At 46.7% G+C, this 15,268-nt stretch overlaps 1 protein-coding gene across 1 annotated transcript in view; it reads left to right on the plus strand.

The window, feature by feature from the left end:
- Positions 1-15,268, plus strand: part of CCDC85C (coiled-coil domain containing 85C) — a 117,081-nt gene that overhangs the window by 96,943 nt on the left and 4,870 nt on the right. Inside the window, exons 4-5 of the mRNA XM_064512095.1 lie at positions 7,218-7,313; positions 14,439-14,537. Coding sequence (XP_064368165.1) covers positions 7,218-7,313; positions 14,439-14,537 — 195 coding nt within the window. The remainder of the gene's footprint in view (positions 1-7,217; positions 7,314-14,438; positions 14,538-15,268) is intronic.

Here is a 15,268-nt window from a genome sequence, read left to right on the forward strand (position 1 = left end):
ACCCACTATTTCCTTCTGATACTGAATGTGCTTGATGTTAATAAAAGAACTAGCAGTTCGCAAAATATTAATGCTGATAGTGCCCCTGTGAGTTCGTCAGAGTTAGTGCACTTTGTCCGTGGAAAAAGCATGGGCTACTTCTGTCAATAGCAGTCAGATTTCTTTTTGTTTATTTGAATCGGGTAATTACAGGCTGAAACTGCTCTGCAATGTATCTTACTGGTAACAATTTCACAATCGGGGGGCTGCTGAAGCTCTCAGTGGTGCTTTTGGACAGCATACACCAGTTTCCACGCTGCGGCACTGTTGCGAGTCCTAACAACAACTGCTTTCCTTTCCATTTCCGCTGCCGGAGGAAGCTGGCTCACCGACTTGCAAGCGCTGAGGAGTTTCCCAGGACTGCAACTGCGACCCACCATTAGCTCAGTGCTGATAAAAGACACCCTTCCTGTTTGCAGATGAGATCCAGTCGCAAACAATGTCCTGACTTTGTTTATTCTGTCCTGGGCAGTCCCCGAAGAGCTCCCTTCCCTGTGGTCCGCCAGCGCAGCCCGCAGAGCACGTGGTGCGTCGTACCTGCCGGGGAGGAGGAGAGCTGTTCTTTTGTGGGTGTCCTTGAGGTTTAGCACCGAAAAGCAATGAAACAGTAAAATTGTTTCTTTATTAATCAAAAGGGTCATGTAAGCCCTTTTTGTTATTTAAGTAGATTTCACTAAACTGCCGAGGCCCTGAAGACGCATGCCGTCTGACTGGATAGCGGCTGGGCTCTGCCTGGCTCCTGTGCGGACCCAGTAGTTAATTCATGGATTTGAATGTTTACATGACCAGCTGCTCGCTATGATTAAAGGGAGCAAATTAATGCTGAAGGAGATTAACATCTGCAGTAAAGTCCCTCGATTTGATAGAGAGGATGCTAATACCAAGCACCGATGGCTTGTTCCCTCACTTCCGCCCGTGGTGGAGGTCTGCAGTACAACGTTGTGTTGGGGAGCCGGTGTCCTTCTGCAGGATCTCCCACGGGTCTCTTCCCATGTGCCTGGTGGCAGGGTGTCAAGTGTTCACAGCTGTGAAGCAGCGTGCTGCGACTTTGGGAAGGTGGGACAGCGCAGCCGCGTAAGGCTCCGAGGAGGGGTAGGTAGGTTGGTTTGGAGCTGGATGCTGGCAGCCTCTCTGCGCAGCAGGCACATAGCAGCAATAACAAGGTGTCACTGCTGCTTTGCGTCGTCTGCCCGGCAGACTGAGCACATGCCGAGTGTGGGTCCTCTCTGGCCCTGGGGAGGGTCTCGTGTGCTCGCATGGGAGGTCAGGCACCAACAGGAGCAGGATGGCAGAAAGGCTGTGGTTTGTACAGCGCTGGGCGAGGCGGCTTGTAACAGCCGGTGCTGGTCGTTTGGTCTTGCCTCCTAGGAGATCACCTTCTTGCAGCCAGTGAGGAGCCCGGCCAGGTCATCTCCGGGTGAAGCAGTCCCTTTTGGGCTGAGAGAGGAGCTGGTCTCCTTTAAGAGCGCCGTGTACGGTCACAGAAGTGTGCTACGGGCATGACAAGATGCAGGAGGGGAGGAAGGGGCTTTGAAGGAAGGGAGGGCGAAACGTTGGTTGAGAATCATGTCACGCTTCAGAGCCGCTCAGCACCGGCTCTTTGTTTCAGCCATTAACCCCTCCGCCACCACGCGGCACGCGGAGGCAGGGGAGCGAGGCCCGGGCTGGAGGGCAGCCGGGGATCCACAGTTAGACCCTCGGATTTGCCTTTACAGGACCCGGAGAATTTTTGAGACTGACAGTCTCAAGAAAGGTGGAGCCCAAATTCTGGGAGCGCCCCTCTGCAGAAAATGCCCCGTCTGAGCACAGCAGGTTTCCTGCAGCTCTCCTGCGCCGGTCCTGCCCTGGGGCTGGGGCAGGTTTTCAGTTCAGCGCGGCGGTGTTTGAGCTGCGTGCTTAGGGATTTTTTGGTGCGATCTCCTGGGGCTGCCACTCAGCTTGGTGTGAAAGATGTGCCATGAGATTTCTCTTTCTGAATGAATCAGCCTTGCGTGTAAGCCAAGCAAGAGCTGGGCTGTTTCCCCTCGTTGCTGCTCGCGCTGTGTTTGGGAAGAGGATGCTGTGCTTCGGGCTTTTGGCTGGTTCCCCGCAAGGTCAGTGCGATCTTCCTCTCATGCAAGACTGGGCTAGTGCATTTGGTGGTCGGTTTTGCTGCTGTTTTTCCCCGCCTCCCTCCCTAGCACTAACTCTAGCTGTGCCCCCCTCCAGAGATGAAGCTACATGAGATGTCAGTGCTGAGCTGATATATCTTGCTCATGTGCTCAGGGTCCAGCTAGCTGCGGTAAGGTACGATCTCCTGCCCAACAGCAGTTCAGTATTTGCTCTTACTCGTCAGTGGCACAAATCGAGAAAAGGGGCAAATTCAAGGCACATGGATTAGGATCCCTTTGTGCTTGGGCTGGTCCCCCCTTTTTGGCCTAGGCATACCTGAACCATTGTGTTTCCTTGTGTGTTAGTCAGACAACTGCAGAAGCAGGCGTCCCCGCTTGCCCCACCGGCGCCTGCAAGCATGTCCATGTGCCTGAGCGTGGTGTGATGGGTGGGGAATGCCAAAGCTGGGTCCCTCGCTGAGCCAGTCTCCTGCAGGGCATCCCTGTAGGATGCTTTTCTGGTGCTGCCCCATTCCTCCTTGTGCGATGCTCCTGATTTTGTTTGTTTATTACTAGTGCCAGGAATTACGGTCACGCATGCACACCTTTCCCATCCATGGGGTAACCTGACTGCCTGTTGCACTTGTGGAGACAGCGGGGTGCTGCGGCAGGCTGGGAGATGAGAGCTGCGCTAGGGGAGCGGGGAAGAGGGAGAGAGGGACGAGCAGGGAGAAAGCAGCAGAGAAGCCTCGGCGTGTGTGGTGCCGTGCCTCTGTCCTGCAGGGTTTTGTTCAGATGCTTTCTGAATGCTGTAACCGCAATCCCAGTGAACAAAAGCGGAATAGGATAAGCCCCTCCGTTCTGCCCAGACTCCAGGAGCCTCGAGTGCCCCAGACTGAGGTTTGCAGTTGAACACGGGGCTTTTCCATGTTACTGCCTGGCTCTGCCATGGGCTTTCCACATGGCTGCGGGCATGTTACTGCTTCTTGCTTGTCCCTCAACAGCTCCTAATTTATCGAGCAGTGCAGGCACCTATATTTATGTAAAACACCTGGATGGGATATGATGAGTGCCAAGGAAAGGCTGCAGTATAATTCAAACATGGATAGACAGGCTACAAGCAAAACCACTATAAAATAAATATACGTGCCTGGGAATTTTATTGTGAGTTGTCTGGCATTGCCTGCCTATAATGTAATTTTCCTTGCTCTGTCTCGGCAATAAAAACTTCACAGTATCTCATATGATTCCATTTAGCTTTAATGTTGTCTGAGATATGCTATTAGAACACTGTGGCTTATTTAATCAGATTTGAATCCTAAATGTCTGCTTGTTTTTTGAAATCATAGACAAAAATTAATAGAAGGCAAGAAGGAGATGTGAAGTTCAGAAGCAATAATGTTTGCTCACATGCTCCACTTTGGTCTGTAACATTCTCAGTGCTTGGGCTATGGCTGTTCAGTGAAGCAAAATCAGTGTGGAAGTTTTCCTCTCAGTTTTGAAACTTAGCTGGTTTTTTTGCAGACTTTTGCAGACCAGGAACAGTCTTCTTGGAGCTGAGGTAGGAGAGGATGGCATTGCTCTGAAAATGTTAGCTATACTCATGGCTATGAAAATGTCAGCTGTAAGGAACAGGAAGGGCATAGATTTCTACAGTGATGGAGGTCCTCAGAATAGATGAGATAGTGCTGAGGTGCAACCATGGTAGTTCTTTCCAACATTTTCCATATATGTCTATTTTAGGCATGATGAATCTCCTCCTTCTGTGTGATTTCAGCTACTACTTGAATGCTGACTTCCAGAGATTTCCCTCTCCCTCCTGTCCTCCTTCCAGTGTCCTATCTCTGGTTTCCCTCTCCTGCATTTCATCTCAGCTATTGTGCCGCTGGCACATCCTCCTTTTTCTTCCCATTCCCTCCCTGCTCTCTCACTGTTGGCAGTTTTCCAGTCGAGAAGTCTTGACCTTATCTCCAATTCCTTCCATTTCCTCCCCTTCAGCTAACACTATCGGTGAACTCTGCCCACTTTCCTCTACTCCGTCCTGCAAAGCTGGCCATGCATCCTGCTGACTTTATTGTAATTTTTTTCCCCTTGATTACTACAGACTCCTTTTTTCTGGCCTTCTTCATGTTTGCCTCAGCCCAAGAAGCAGATATGAGTCTGGCTAAAGCATTTTTGTGAACTGCACCGAAATCAGGGGGAATTAAGCACCTAAACCCATTACAAAACTCTGACCCTTTATCTTTCTTATATCTGGAAAGAGACTTCTCTAAGGAGGCAGCTATACAATAAACTGATGATAAATATTAAGCCATCCTTAGCAGTGTAGAGCACTGCCTTTTTCCTAGCAGCATGTGCATATTTTTACTTGATGTATCTCACAGTTGCAGAGACTAGGGATATTGGTGAGATCCTGGTTAGCTCCCCTGCTTTCTTCATGTGCTGGTCTTCTGTATGAATGATGTTGGGTTTCTTTCAGGGTGTTGGGGGTCTCTGTGGCCAGCAGCTGGGAGGGCTGGTGGTGTCCTCATTCTGTGCGCTTTTGTTGAAGAATCTGTTACATGGTTATCTGCCACGGGGGAGGATTATACTCAGCAACTTGGACATCCGTTGAAGTTTGCTGGGTGCTTTCGGCTTCCAGCCTAAGAATCAAGGATCATGTATGTTTTAGAAATGAGCCACCAGATTTTGAGGCTCTGATAGTTTGGGTCTATTCCCTTTGTTGCGTTCCTATTCTTTAAGATTATTTTTATCTTCTTGAGTTAAATTCTCTACCTGTGTTTCAGCCACTCCTTCAAGCAGGAAACTGCCACTTTGAACATTTTTTGTGTGATATACACATATATATAATATACACAGTGTATTACTCTGCTTGCACTTGTACAAATAATGACTGATTTTTTTTATCATGTCAGTCATCCATTAAGCATGATCAAATTCTTTGGAAAACATTTCTCTCTAATCTTTCTGATTTCATATGTATTCTTTAATAACTATGAGAGTGATTATCATCATGAAAATGCTTAGTAGCTCATTAGTGACTTCACTTTTACGAGGAGAAGCTATTGGTGCCTGTCATTCCTAAAACTATGATCTACTCAAGGTTGGTCAGAAAACTATATTTAAAAAGTTGTCAGCTGCAGGATCCAACAGGATTGCTCTTATTTTGTCAGTTTACTCTCCACTCAGAAGAAATACTGGATGTTCAACATTTGCTTGGTATTCTTGCGTTCCTTCTAATGAGGGCTGTGGGGAAAGATCTATATCAAGCATGGTTTTATAGCCAGAAAATCCCAAATATTCTGCTTTCAGTTGTTGTGATCTTGATCATTCATGGAGAGAAGACAGCTTTCATGCTAAAGCCAGAGGACCTATGCATGTATCGATGTCTTTGACCTCCGTGGAAGACTGATTCTGCAAGGACTCTATTGCACTTACCAGCTCTGTGAGAAATTTGCAACCAACTGTGCAGTCTTAGGTCATAGTTGTAGACCAGGTGGATCCAGTCTCTGGCGCTCTTTCCCCCAGCCTCTGCCTGTTGTATGTAAAATTAAAGGACTCGACAGCTGAGGACGTGTCCTCCAGGTAGCCATGCAGCTTTCACAGCCAGGGCAGGAACAATTTTTTCTCCACTGAGCTGTAACCATCTGCCAGCAGGCCGAGGCCCATGCACAGCCTGTGAGTGTCCCTTGGTCTCTAAGCTTTGACAGTCTGTTAAATCTTTTTGGAGATTTATTGTGGAGTTACTATTTCTAATTTTGTTTTTTCCTGATATGCCTACCCCTCAAAAGGAAATTATTGTGTGACCAGCAACTCAGTTCATAAAGGTTGATGGGAAGCTATTACGGGTAAATGGCTGTTGGTCATTACGTGGGTTAAGTATGGACCGGTGGCTTAGACATGAAAGACTCAATGTCTTTCATGCTGTTTTTGTCCTTGGCCTAATGGATTGGTCCATCCTTTTCTTTATTGTTCACATGTGAACACTTTCTTTTTACTAATAAAAAAGCCCCCCAAACCTAAAACATTTGGAAAGCCAGGAAGTGGCAAAGTGCCCTTCCTTTGGTCCTTATTTCTCACATGACTAACTTACTGGCCTTGGCTTAGAAGGCAAAGTGAGAGGACGAGGCTTAAAACATTGTGTTTTTAAATGTGGAAGTGTGATAATGGAGTGCCCCATGCGCTGTGTGTGAAACCATTCCAGTAATGGTGCTACATTCCACTCTGCTCTCATAATTTACTTTCACAGGCCCCCAGTATAATCATTCTTTGTCTTTCCTAAAGGGCATGAAGACTAAAACGAGTTTGGTCAATGGATTCATTGTTGATTTCTTCCACTGCTACAGTGCAAATGCACAAATATTGAGAACAGGCAGGGCACATCTCTCTGAGTAAAGACACTGCATCTCATGTAATCCAAGACAGAGGCCTTTAAGAAAGGAAAGTCTTATCAAAAGTGCTTACAAGGCTGTTTGGAGAGTAGGAATCTTTTGTAAAATTTAACTTCTGTATCTTTCCCAATGGGATCCTCCCTGCGGGAGAACTGGCCAGCATTTTGGAAACAACCCCAGCCAATAGTAGGTTTGGACATCTGTTTGTTTTAAGGCTGCCTTCACAATTTTCTCTGTAGCTGAAGATTAGTACTTGATCGCCATGTGAAAATGTTGCCAAAAAAAGCAGTAATGTTATGCCAACTGTTTCTTTCATGTTTGCAGCTTCTTAGAAATGACCAGCTTATGCTGGAAAATCATCCTGTTCACATTGTGTCCTTGGCTGGAAGGATGAGAACCGTTTGATCTTGTCTTTGTAGAAAGTTCTCCTAAATGACCAAAAAGGTTTCTTGAACTGATTTAGCTTTAAATCAGGTTGATCTTCTGCCTCAGTATGCCTCAGCTGAGTGATGCTAGGCTGAAATGGAATTAAAACCAAATGACTTCTGAGGAAGGGGTCATGTCTTTTGTCTCTACAAGTAGCTGAAGGAGATAGAATTTGAGAGCAGCTAGTGCTCACATTTTCTGGACATTTTCTTTCTCTTGCTTAAATCACTCAAAGGGAATTAAATCATGTGTACTCTCCTTATTTCAACAGGGACCAGCTCGCATGACATCTGATCTTGGGTCTTCTCCTGCAACAGGGTATGTCCCTGTTGGTCAGAAACCAGAGGCTGTTGTGCATGCTATGAAGGTAAGGATGTCTCAAGCACCCACGCTGCATTGCAACAAGCACAGAAGTGTCATAACTGGACGTTTTCTGTTCTCATGAAATCATGGCAATTAGAAATAGAAAATTAGTACTCAGGCAGATTACTGGTTATCAGGATTTATATCATGATGAATAATCATTGCTTCGAATGGCTGGAGTTAAGCACAATCGCACATGACTAATTTTTGGTTGGGAGACCTTCAGCAAAAACTCTTGATGCTGAAGGTGTTGGATACCCTTTCTGTTTATCATTCCCTGCTTGCTGAGGTAAAGGAGAAAATTTCACTGAAGAAACAGAAGTTTGAAGTCCTAGTGACCATTCATTAGCAGGAAAAATGTAATAGCTTGGTGTTACATATTTTAACAGTTAAGCAAGTTATTTTTCAGTATCTAAGAGATAAAGAAATGCAACTGCTTTCCAGGGCATCTTAGAGATGATTGGAAAATCTCTAACTAAATTAGGTTTTGGTTGGAATATACTGATTTGCATATTTCCATCGATTTGTTGAACCTGAGAAGTTTTGTACAAGTTTAAAAAGCTTTCACGAAATCAAAGCAGGATTCCCAGAGGCTCAGACCTCCAAATGGCACAAAGTTTGGCTCCAGGACAGACCTGTGAGCTGGCAGTGGTAAAGCCAACACTTTAGGAGAAGTCAGGAGAAGCCGGAGTGCAGCTGGCAAGAATGTCAGTTCCACTGAGCAGTGGCAAGATCCTTGGAGGTTACTAAGTTTCAGAAACACCATGTGTCAGTATTTCTGAAGTAGTTCATCTTCTATGTATTTATGGTGTGTGAGGAATTCTGAAAGGAAAGAAAGTTCAGTTTGATTTGGATCAAACTTGAATGCAAATTATAAAAGTTCCTTCAAACTGGAAATCTTGATTCTTTTCAGCTTGTTTGAGACTTTATATACCCAGATCATATTACTCTGTGCATCTTAAGAGATGGGTTTCCAGCATCAACAAGGATTAAAAAGTATCTTTAATAGACTTTCTACTGCATCCCAAAGGAACCTTGACCAAATAGGCAACAGTTCAATTGCCTACATATATTTTTCCAGTATTTTCTGGATAAGTTTCTTCTTTGCTTGCCCTGAACGGTTCTGTGTGATCAGAAAGTTGTTGTGCCCCATCCTGTGCTATGCTGCATTTCACCTGTGAGTGAAATTATGCCTGTACATGTGTAGGTATCTGTTAAGCTGTGATGCCATCCAGAACATTGCAGAACCATGTGATACCTTCATTTGTGCTGCGCTTTCTACCACCTTTCCTTCTCATTGGTCACTGCTCCAGTTTCCCTTGCATTTACTCTAATCGTGCAAGCCACCAATGCCTTCCAGACTACTGCTGTTATTTTGAAATGCACGTGGCTTTTTCTTACATAACTGTCCTTTCTGCTCCCCCTTCTCATGATACATTAAAATTGTAGTTTTTGGTCTCCGGCCACAGATCTTAAACTGGATAGAAGACAACTTTTTTTTTTTTTTTTTTTTTTTTTTTTTTTTTTTTTTTTTGGCCCATGGCATGCTGTAGCATATGGAGTAGGTCTTATCTGCACTTTGAGGATCTGGACATCATTTTCAGTGCCAGCCCCAGCATGAGGGGAACTGGAAGCAGCTACCAGGTTAGACCATTCACAGCCTGTGATACAGCACCTGGCCTTCCCTTGGGGAAGAGAACAGAGTGGCCTACAAATGAGACTCTCTGCTTGGGATATAAGACATGTAACATTAGAAAAAAGCTGATCTTGGTTATGTAAAGAAGTTCTTATGGCTGTAGCAGGCTAGCCCCTTGCTGTGAGGACAGGCAGTGACAGATGCAGGTTTGCAAGCCTGTGAGCAGCTTGTGTTCTGGGCTGCTCAGATGCAAGTCCAGAAGCTGTATGGGCACCGCGACACAGCTCTGTGCCCAAGCAAAGGCAACTGAGGCGCTGTGCTTATTTGGGGGTACAGCGCTGTGCACAGATCTGGACGGTTTTCAGGAGAGAGCTGGCATATGTCTGACCAGCTAGGAGAAGCAACAGAGCTGGATTACTTACCTCTGTCTGTGCCCATCTGTGTGGATGTCCCCAGGCTTTTTGCTTGGCTTTTTCCCATAGCTGAATGCTGCATGGCTGAAGGGCTGCTTTTGATTTAGCCTGAGTTCTTTCTTGAGAATGTTTAAGGATTTTTCTTTATTTTTTCTTCTAAAATAGTTTTTGTTTATTTGCACCTAATAAATAAGGAGCAAGATGACAGGTTGGCACTCCTAACAACTGTTCTCGCTAACAAGAATAAAAGGTACATATGCTACATCTCAGTATCTCACTGAACATCAAAGCACTTTTCTTAGGAATTGAACAAACCTGCTAAAGACAGGGGGAAATGAGGAGGAGGCAAATGTAGGAAAAAAACTTTTAGTCCATAATCCACTTCCCCAACAGTGACATCTCTCTGATTTGCACAGAACCATCAAGTGGGTATTCAGTCACTCCCACAGGTGTTGAGAAGGCAGGATTTGGTCCACAGGGAAAAGGCCGAGTGGGGCATCTAGCCCGTTCCCCTGCCAAAGCAGGGTTGTTCACTGTGCTGTGTTCCCCAGGGCTTTGTCTGGGTGACTTATAAAACACGATCTGTGAGGCTTGCACCCTTAGGAGAGCTCTCCTTAATCTCAGTGCTTCCTGTTACAGAGATACTTGCCCCGTATTTAGCCCAGTACTCCCCTTTCTTAGTTTTATTGTGGTGATCCAGCCTGTTGGAAGTTTGTTGTATTTAGGATGCACTGAGGGTAGCTCAGTGGTTGTGTGGGGCCAGTACTGTAAGTCAGAAAGGAGGCGGGCATAATGGATTGGGAGACTGAGGTGAAGCTGTCTCAGCCACAGGCTCAGTTCAGTGACGAAAGACAGCTAAATATACTTGAGGTGTTCTTCACAGTTTACATACCAACACGGAGAAAGCAAGATGAGCCGGCATGCGCATCTGCAGCTAGGCGCAGCACGTTCATAGTTACTTGTTTAACACAGAAGTTGTCTCAAAAAAGGTAAGGCTGTGGAGTCCTTTTGCAGAAAAGCAGAAGGAGCAGTTGAGAATGGTTACGCATCCCTCCCTCCCAGGGCCACGTGCCGTGACCTGCCAGGAGCTCGGGAATCGCCGCAGGCCTGGGATGGAGCAGGCTGCCAGCCTAGGCTGAAGTTTCACCCAGGGAGATAAGGTAGCGCCGACAGATTGTCAAAGGGCCAAATGCCAGGACAACTTCAGTTGTTGTGTCAGTGAAACTTAATGAAGAGCAAGAAGGGGATGACATCAGCCTCTTGGAGCCTGGGATACACTTGCCCATTTTCTATAGGTTTCTGGGTTGGGAGGTGCCAGAAGTAAGTCACAAGAAAGTATGAGCCTGTTTCTGACCTTAGATACAAACTGAACACGTGGAGACACGTGGCAGGATTTGAAAATGGATGGGACTAGATCAGCAGTAACAGGTCCTCCTCTTCAGGAGGTGATTTTGCTCTTCAGGGTTTGTTTTCTCCCAGCACACTTTTCTGGGATCAGCTCTCAAGTTGTACCCTCCTGATCCCCTTTTTCTATGTCTAAGATGCTAACACATCTGCACAAAGTGTCTACCCAGAAATAGGCTTTGACCTGTGCAGAGGGATGGTGTCCAGGGTTAAGGAGTCCGACGTCGTTCAGAAATGATATGCAACCATAACTTCTGACTTATCAGCTTTCAGCTCTGGCTGTGCTCTGTTTACGCTGTTAAAAGACATTTCTACTGAAAGAAATGGGCTGCACCACCCCTTCACACCTCATGGAATGTGAATGCAATTTTATTTTAAGTGGAAGTCATAGAAAAACAGTTTATTTTTCTCCTCTGAGACTCTTGTGCCTGCAAGATTGATGGCTGGTGGAAGCAGACGCTGGAGCTGATGTGATCTTTAACTAATCTAAACCACAGTTGTCCTTGACACTTGCCCTGTAGACACAGCCAGTGCTTAGCTGCTTGACAGACATTCCTTGCGCACTGAGCTGGGGTCTGATTGTGCAGGTGGTTGCTCTTGCAGCCGAGCATCGGAGGCATACTGACTCTAGACAAGCAAGTTTGATGTGTGAGTCTAGCTGGATCAATAATTAATTCCTTCCTCTTTAGCGAAAAATAGATGTTCTCTTTGTCAGCTCCTACATGTTTTTTGCATCTCTCTTGCCCTTCCTCTCCCCATAAAAAGGATGTGGATATTCTTATTTGTATAAAGATTGGTCCCAGATATGTTGGTTAAACTAGCCAGTGCATTTTAGAAGTAGGTTAAGAGCCCTAGGAGAATGACCTATTTTTGTAAGTTAAGCAGTCAGAATACAGCAAGACTGCTGTGCTGAAGCAGACCAACAGATAATCTAGTCTAGTATCCCGTTTCTTAGAGCACTCAATGCTGTATGCCTCAGTGAAGAGTGAAACCCATCCCTGCGTCCAGGTCTGTAGTTCCTTAGTAGATATACAAATATTTATGCATGCAAATGCACCTGCTGTAGAGCTTTGTATGTATGCGGATATATCTGACACATGGTGAATAAGGCACAATGCACTATTCGATGGCATTGAATGATTTCACCCTGTACCACATTTTTCATCAGTGCCAAAGCCCTGGGTGAGCTATGTAGGTCAGCGCAAATGTACCAGTGCAGTCTCGATGCAGTCCTGCACTGTGATATGCCTGCCTCATGCAACATACTCGTCTGGAGGAGCTATTTGAGTGCATGAGAAGACTTGGAATGTGCAAGAGGGGATATGTCTGTGGATCAGCACGTTTCTGACTGGAAGGGAAGGCTGCCTGTAATACCACAGTGTTTTAAACCACCTCTCTTTTAAATCACGTCACACCAGCCCCAACCTCTTTCATCAAAGGACCACCCAATCCCTTTTAGAAAACACGCGCAGTACCTCCCATGGGCGCTGTTCTGTGGCGGCACAGCTGGGAGCTGCCTGTTGCTCCAGCTGTGCCAGCAGCCAGGGCTGGTGCCCAGCTGAGCCTCCTCCAAGCGCTGGTGCAGAGGCGCCAGGTGCCGGGGAGCACGGGGGTGTGCACAGCAGTTGTATAACACTGTTGTTGCATATGGCTGTTGAAACAGTTGTTTCCTGAGCCATGTGCGATTTTGTTGCCAGCCATTCATGGCCTTGGGATCATAGCTTGGGGAATATATCCCTAAATGTTATCTAAAAAGAAAAAAAAAGAGAGATTAAAAATCATATTTTCCGTAAAAGAAAAGGAAGAACACCATTTCCAACCATTGTCAACTCTAAATCTAGTTTAGGGAAGTAAGTGACAGGCAGGATGCTTCCATTTTTTTTGCGGAGTGGCTTGGGATTCTTTCACAGCAAATTTGCTTGTCTTCCTAAGGCAAACCTGCAAATGCGTCCCCAGACCCGACCATGTGGAGTATGTGGGCTCCATGAGCATTAGCACTGGACTTCTCAGACCTGTGGTTTCAGTGCTGGAGCCATAACCACTCTGTTCCTGCCAGGAAAGCTGGTTCTAGCCAATCATCTGGTAGCCCCCCATGCTGAGAAATGCCCGGTTTGCTGGCATGACCTCCCAAACCTGAGAGTGGAACTGAGCTGTCTTGCATGCTTTGGCTGCAGTAAACTGTGTTGACTTTTAAATGCCTGGAGAGCTGTGAACCCAAGCTTCTCCCAAATATCCTGAGTCTTGGACTGTTTGGATCAACCGTGGGAGCCCAGCAAAGCCAAATAAGCATGATTTTAGTGCTGGGTCCCATGGGCTCCTGGTGAAGCAGCTGAGGCAGATGACCCTGGTAGCTGCCTATCAAAAGCTCTGTGGAGAGTCTCAGATCCTGCCCTTCCCCCTTGCCCGACTTTTGCAGCCCCATTTCTATGCTTTTACAGCCACATTTCCTGTTTTTGCAGTGCTTTCCTCCTGTTATTGTTGTAGAAAAGCTGCATAGTCCCAAACAGGAGATAAAGGAAAGCTAAGACCTCACTCACCCAAAACTTCATGTGGGTAGGGTGCTGCAGGCACCTGTGTGGTCCCATTGTATGTCACAATGTGGCCAGTCCTGAGAGGAAAGACAGCAAAATGGAGTTGCTTGTGTAGGACAAGACAGGCCTGGCCCAGGGATGTCCGTGGGTATATGTGGCATTCATCCACATTTGTACCAGCTGATCTCAGTTAACAGCTGGTAAATTTTAGAGGTCTGTGTGGTTACACTTGCATATTGGCCCCTGGCCAAGGATCACATATTCCCTTATATTTACAGGGCAGGGGCTCCATGAGAAGACACGGCAGACTGCCCCCATGCTGGGGCAATGGTTGTAAGCAGGCTGGTTTCCATTGCAGGCGATGGTAGAAAAACGATCTGATGCCCCGTTCGGGGCTCTGCCTTGGCGGCTAGGGCAGCACTGCACCTCGCAGAGCGCTGCCAAGGGCAATGCCCTGTGCTGTGCAAACAATGCTGTCTGGCAGATTAAAGCAAAGCTTGGAGAGTCAAGGTGAGCATCTCCATTTTAAGAGGGCATCTATGGCACAAAGCTACTGTGACCCAGCTTCACCAAGGCATGCAGGTCATTGGGAAAGGAGCCTTCAGAGGACTGCAGTCAGTGCTCAGGGGCCTGCAGTGCAGCAATGCTATTTGAACCCCCCTCTCCCCAGCCTGGCTGATCCAGCCCCAGAAGGGAGCGAGTGGGAGCAGGGAATTGCGTTGGGCTTGCTAAGTGCTGGCGTCCCCGATGACAGCCCCTCTCTCTCGATCACTGTCACCATGGGCCTTGGAGGGGTTCCTCCAAGAAACTAAAGGAGGTTGAAAGCAGTTTTTGGGCAAAGGTGAGTGAAATTGTCTCTTTAAGATCTCAGACTTCGTGGCTGATTGGAGGCATGCAAATGGTGCCATGGTGCCCTGCTCTTCTGGCGCTAGTCACACCATGCAGGTGGTGGAGAGAGACATGTCCTCACAGGGGAAGGGTGGGAGGATGAAGGGGCCAAACTTGGTTTCACGCTTATCTTTGTGATGCTCTGTATCTCAAGGCTTTAAAAATCTTGCCAATTTAACTACTGCGTAATGACATTGTTGAGGACACTGTTAACTGTTTGAGGAGCATAATGCTTTTGTAATATTGTTTGTCTGTAGGTCCTTGAGGTCCATGAAAATTTGGACAGGCAAATGCAAGATAACTATGAAGAAGACCTGAGTGAAAAGGAGAAAGCGATTGTTCGTGAAATGTGCAATGTAATCACCACTCTCAATAATTCTAGTGGTTCTTGTGTTCTTTTGTTATAAGTACTGAGGAGCGCTGTTCTGCATATGAGTGTTTGACATGAAATCACAGGGGGAAATCCAGACAGGAGGGAAGAGTCAAGGCTCTGCTGACTACTGCTGTGGGTATCAGCAACCTGACCACCTCGTTCACTGCGTTGAGCAGCCTTTGCTCAGCAGATCCTCCCCAGGGCGCTGCCTTAGCAGGTGCAGACAGAGCGGCTAGTGTCGGGGAACTGATAGCTCTGCAGAAGGCTCTGCCTGGGTGGAAGACTCCTGTTTGCAGCAGAATCTAGCTGTGCCCCTAGGGACTCAGTTTGGGCTGAGAGCAGCAATTGGTCTGCTATGTTCAAAGTCCCAAGAGCTTGAGTGGCTTTGAGCCTAAACCCTAAGCTGATGTCAGAGGGAGAAGCTCCTGGTTGAAGCCATTCAACAGGACTGTGCGTGTGGTTCTTCTGGTACCACAAATGTGTTTAGCAACCGCATTGTAAACTGAGCTTGCCACATACTGTACACAGAACATTTGTACCAAAGCTCTTCTCTGCAGTGTTTGCTTGCTGTGCTGCTACCTCCAATTTCAAGCCTAGCCTACTAATAAGATAAATAACTTGGCTGTGTGTTGGATTTGAGCAAAGAATTTTGGCCTTCTGCTAGAACATTGCTCAAACTGAGCATCACATGCAGTCACGGATTTGCTGTTCGAC

The sequence above is a fragment of the Dromaius novaehollandiae genome, chromosome 5, assembly GCF_036370855.1.
Source record: "Dromaius novaehollandiae isolate bDroNov1 chromosome 5, bDroNov1.hap1, whole genome shotgun sequence".
In the NCBI taxonomy this organism is placed as follows: domain Eukaryota; kingdom Metazoa; phylum Chordata; class Aves; order Casuariiformes; family Dromaiidae; genus Dromaius; species Dromaius novaehollandiae.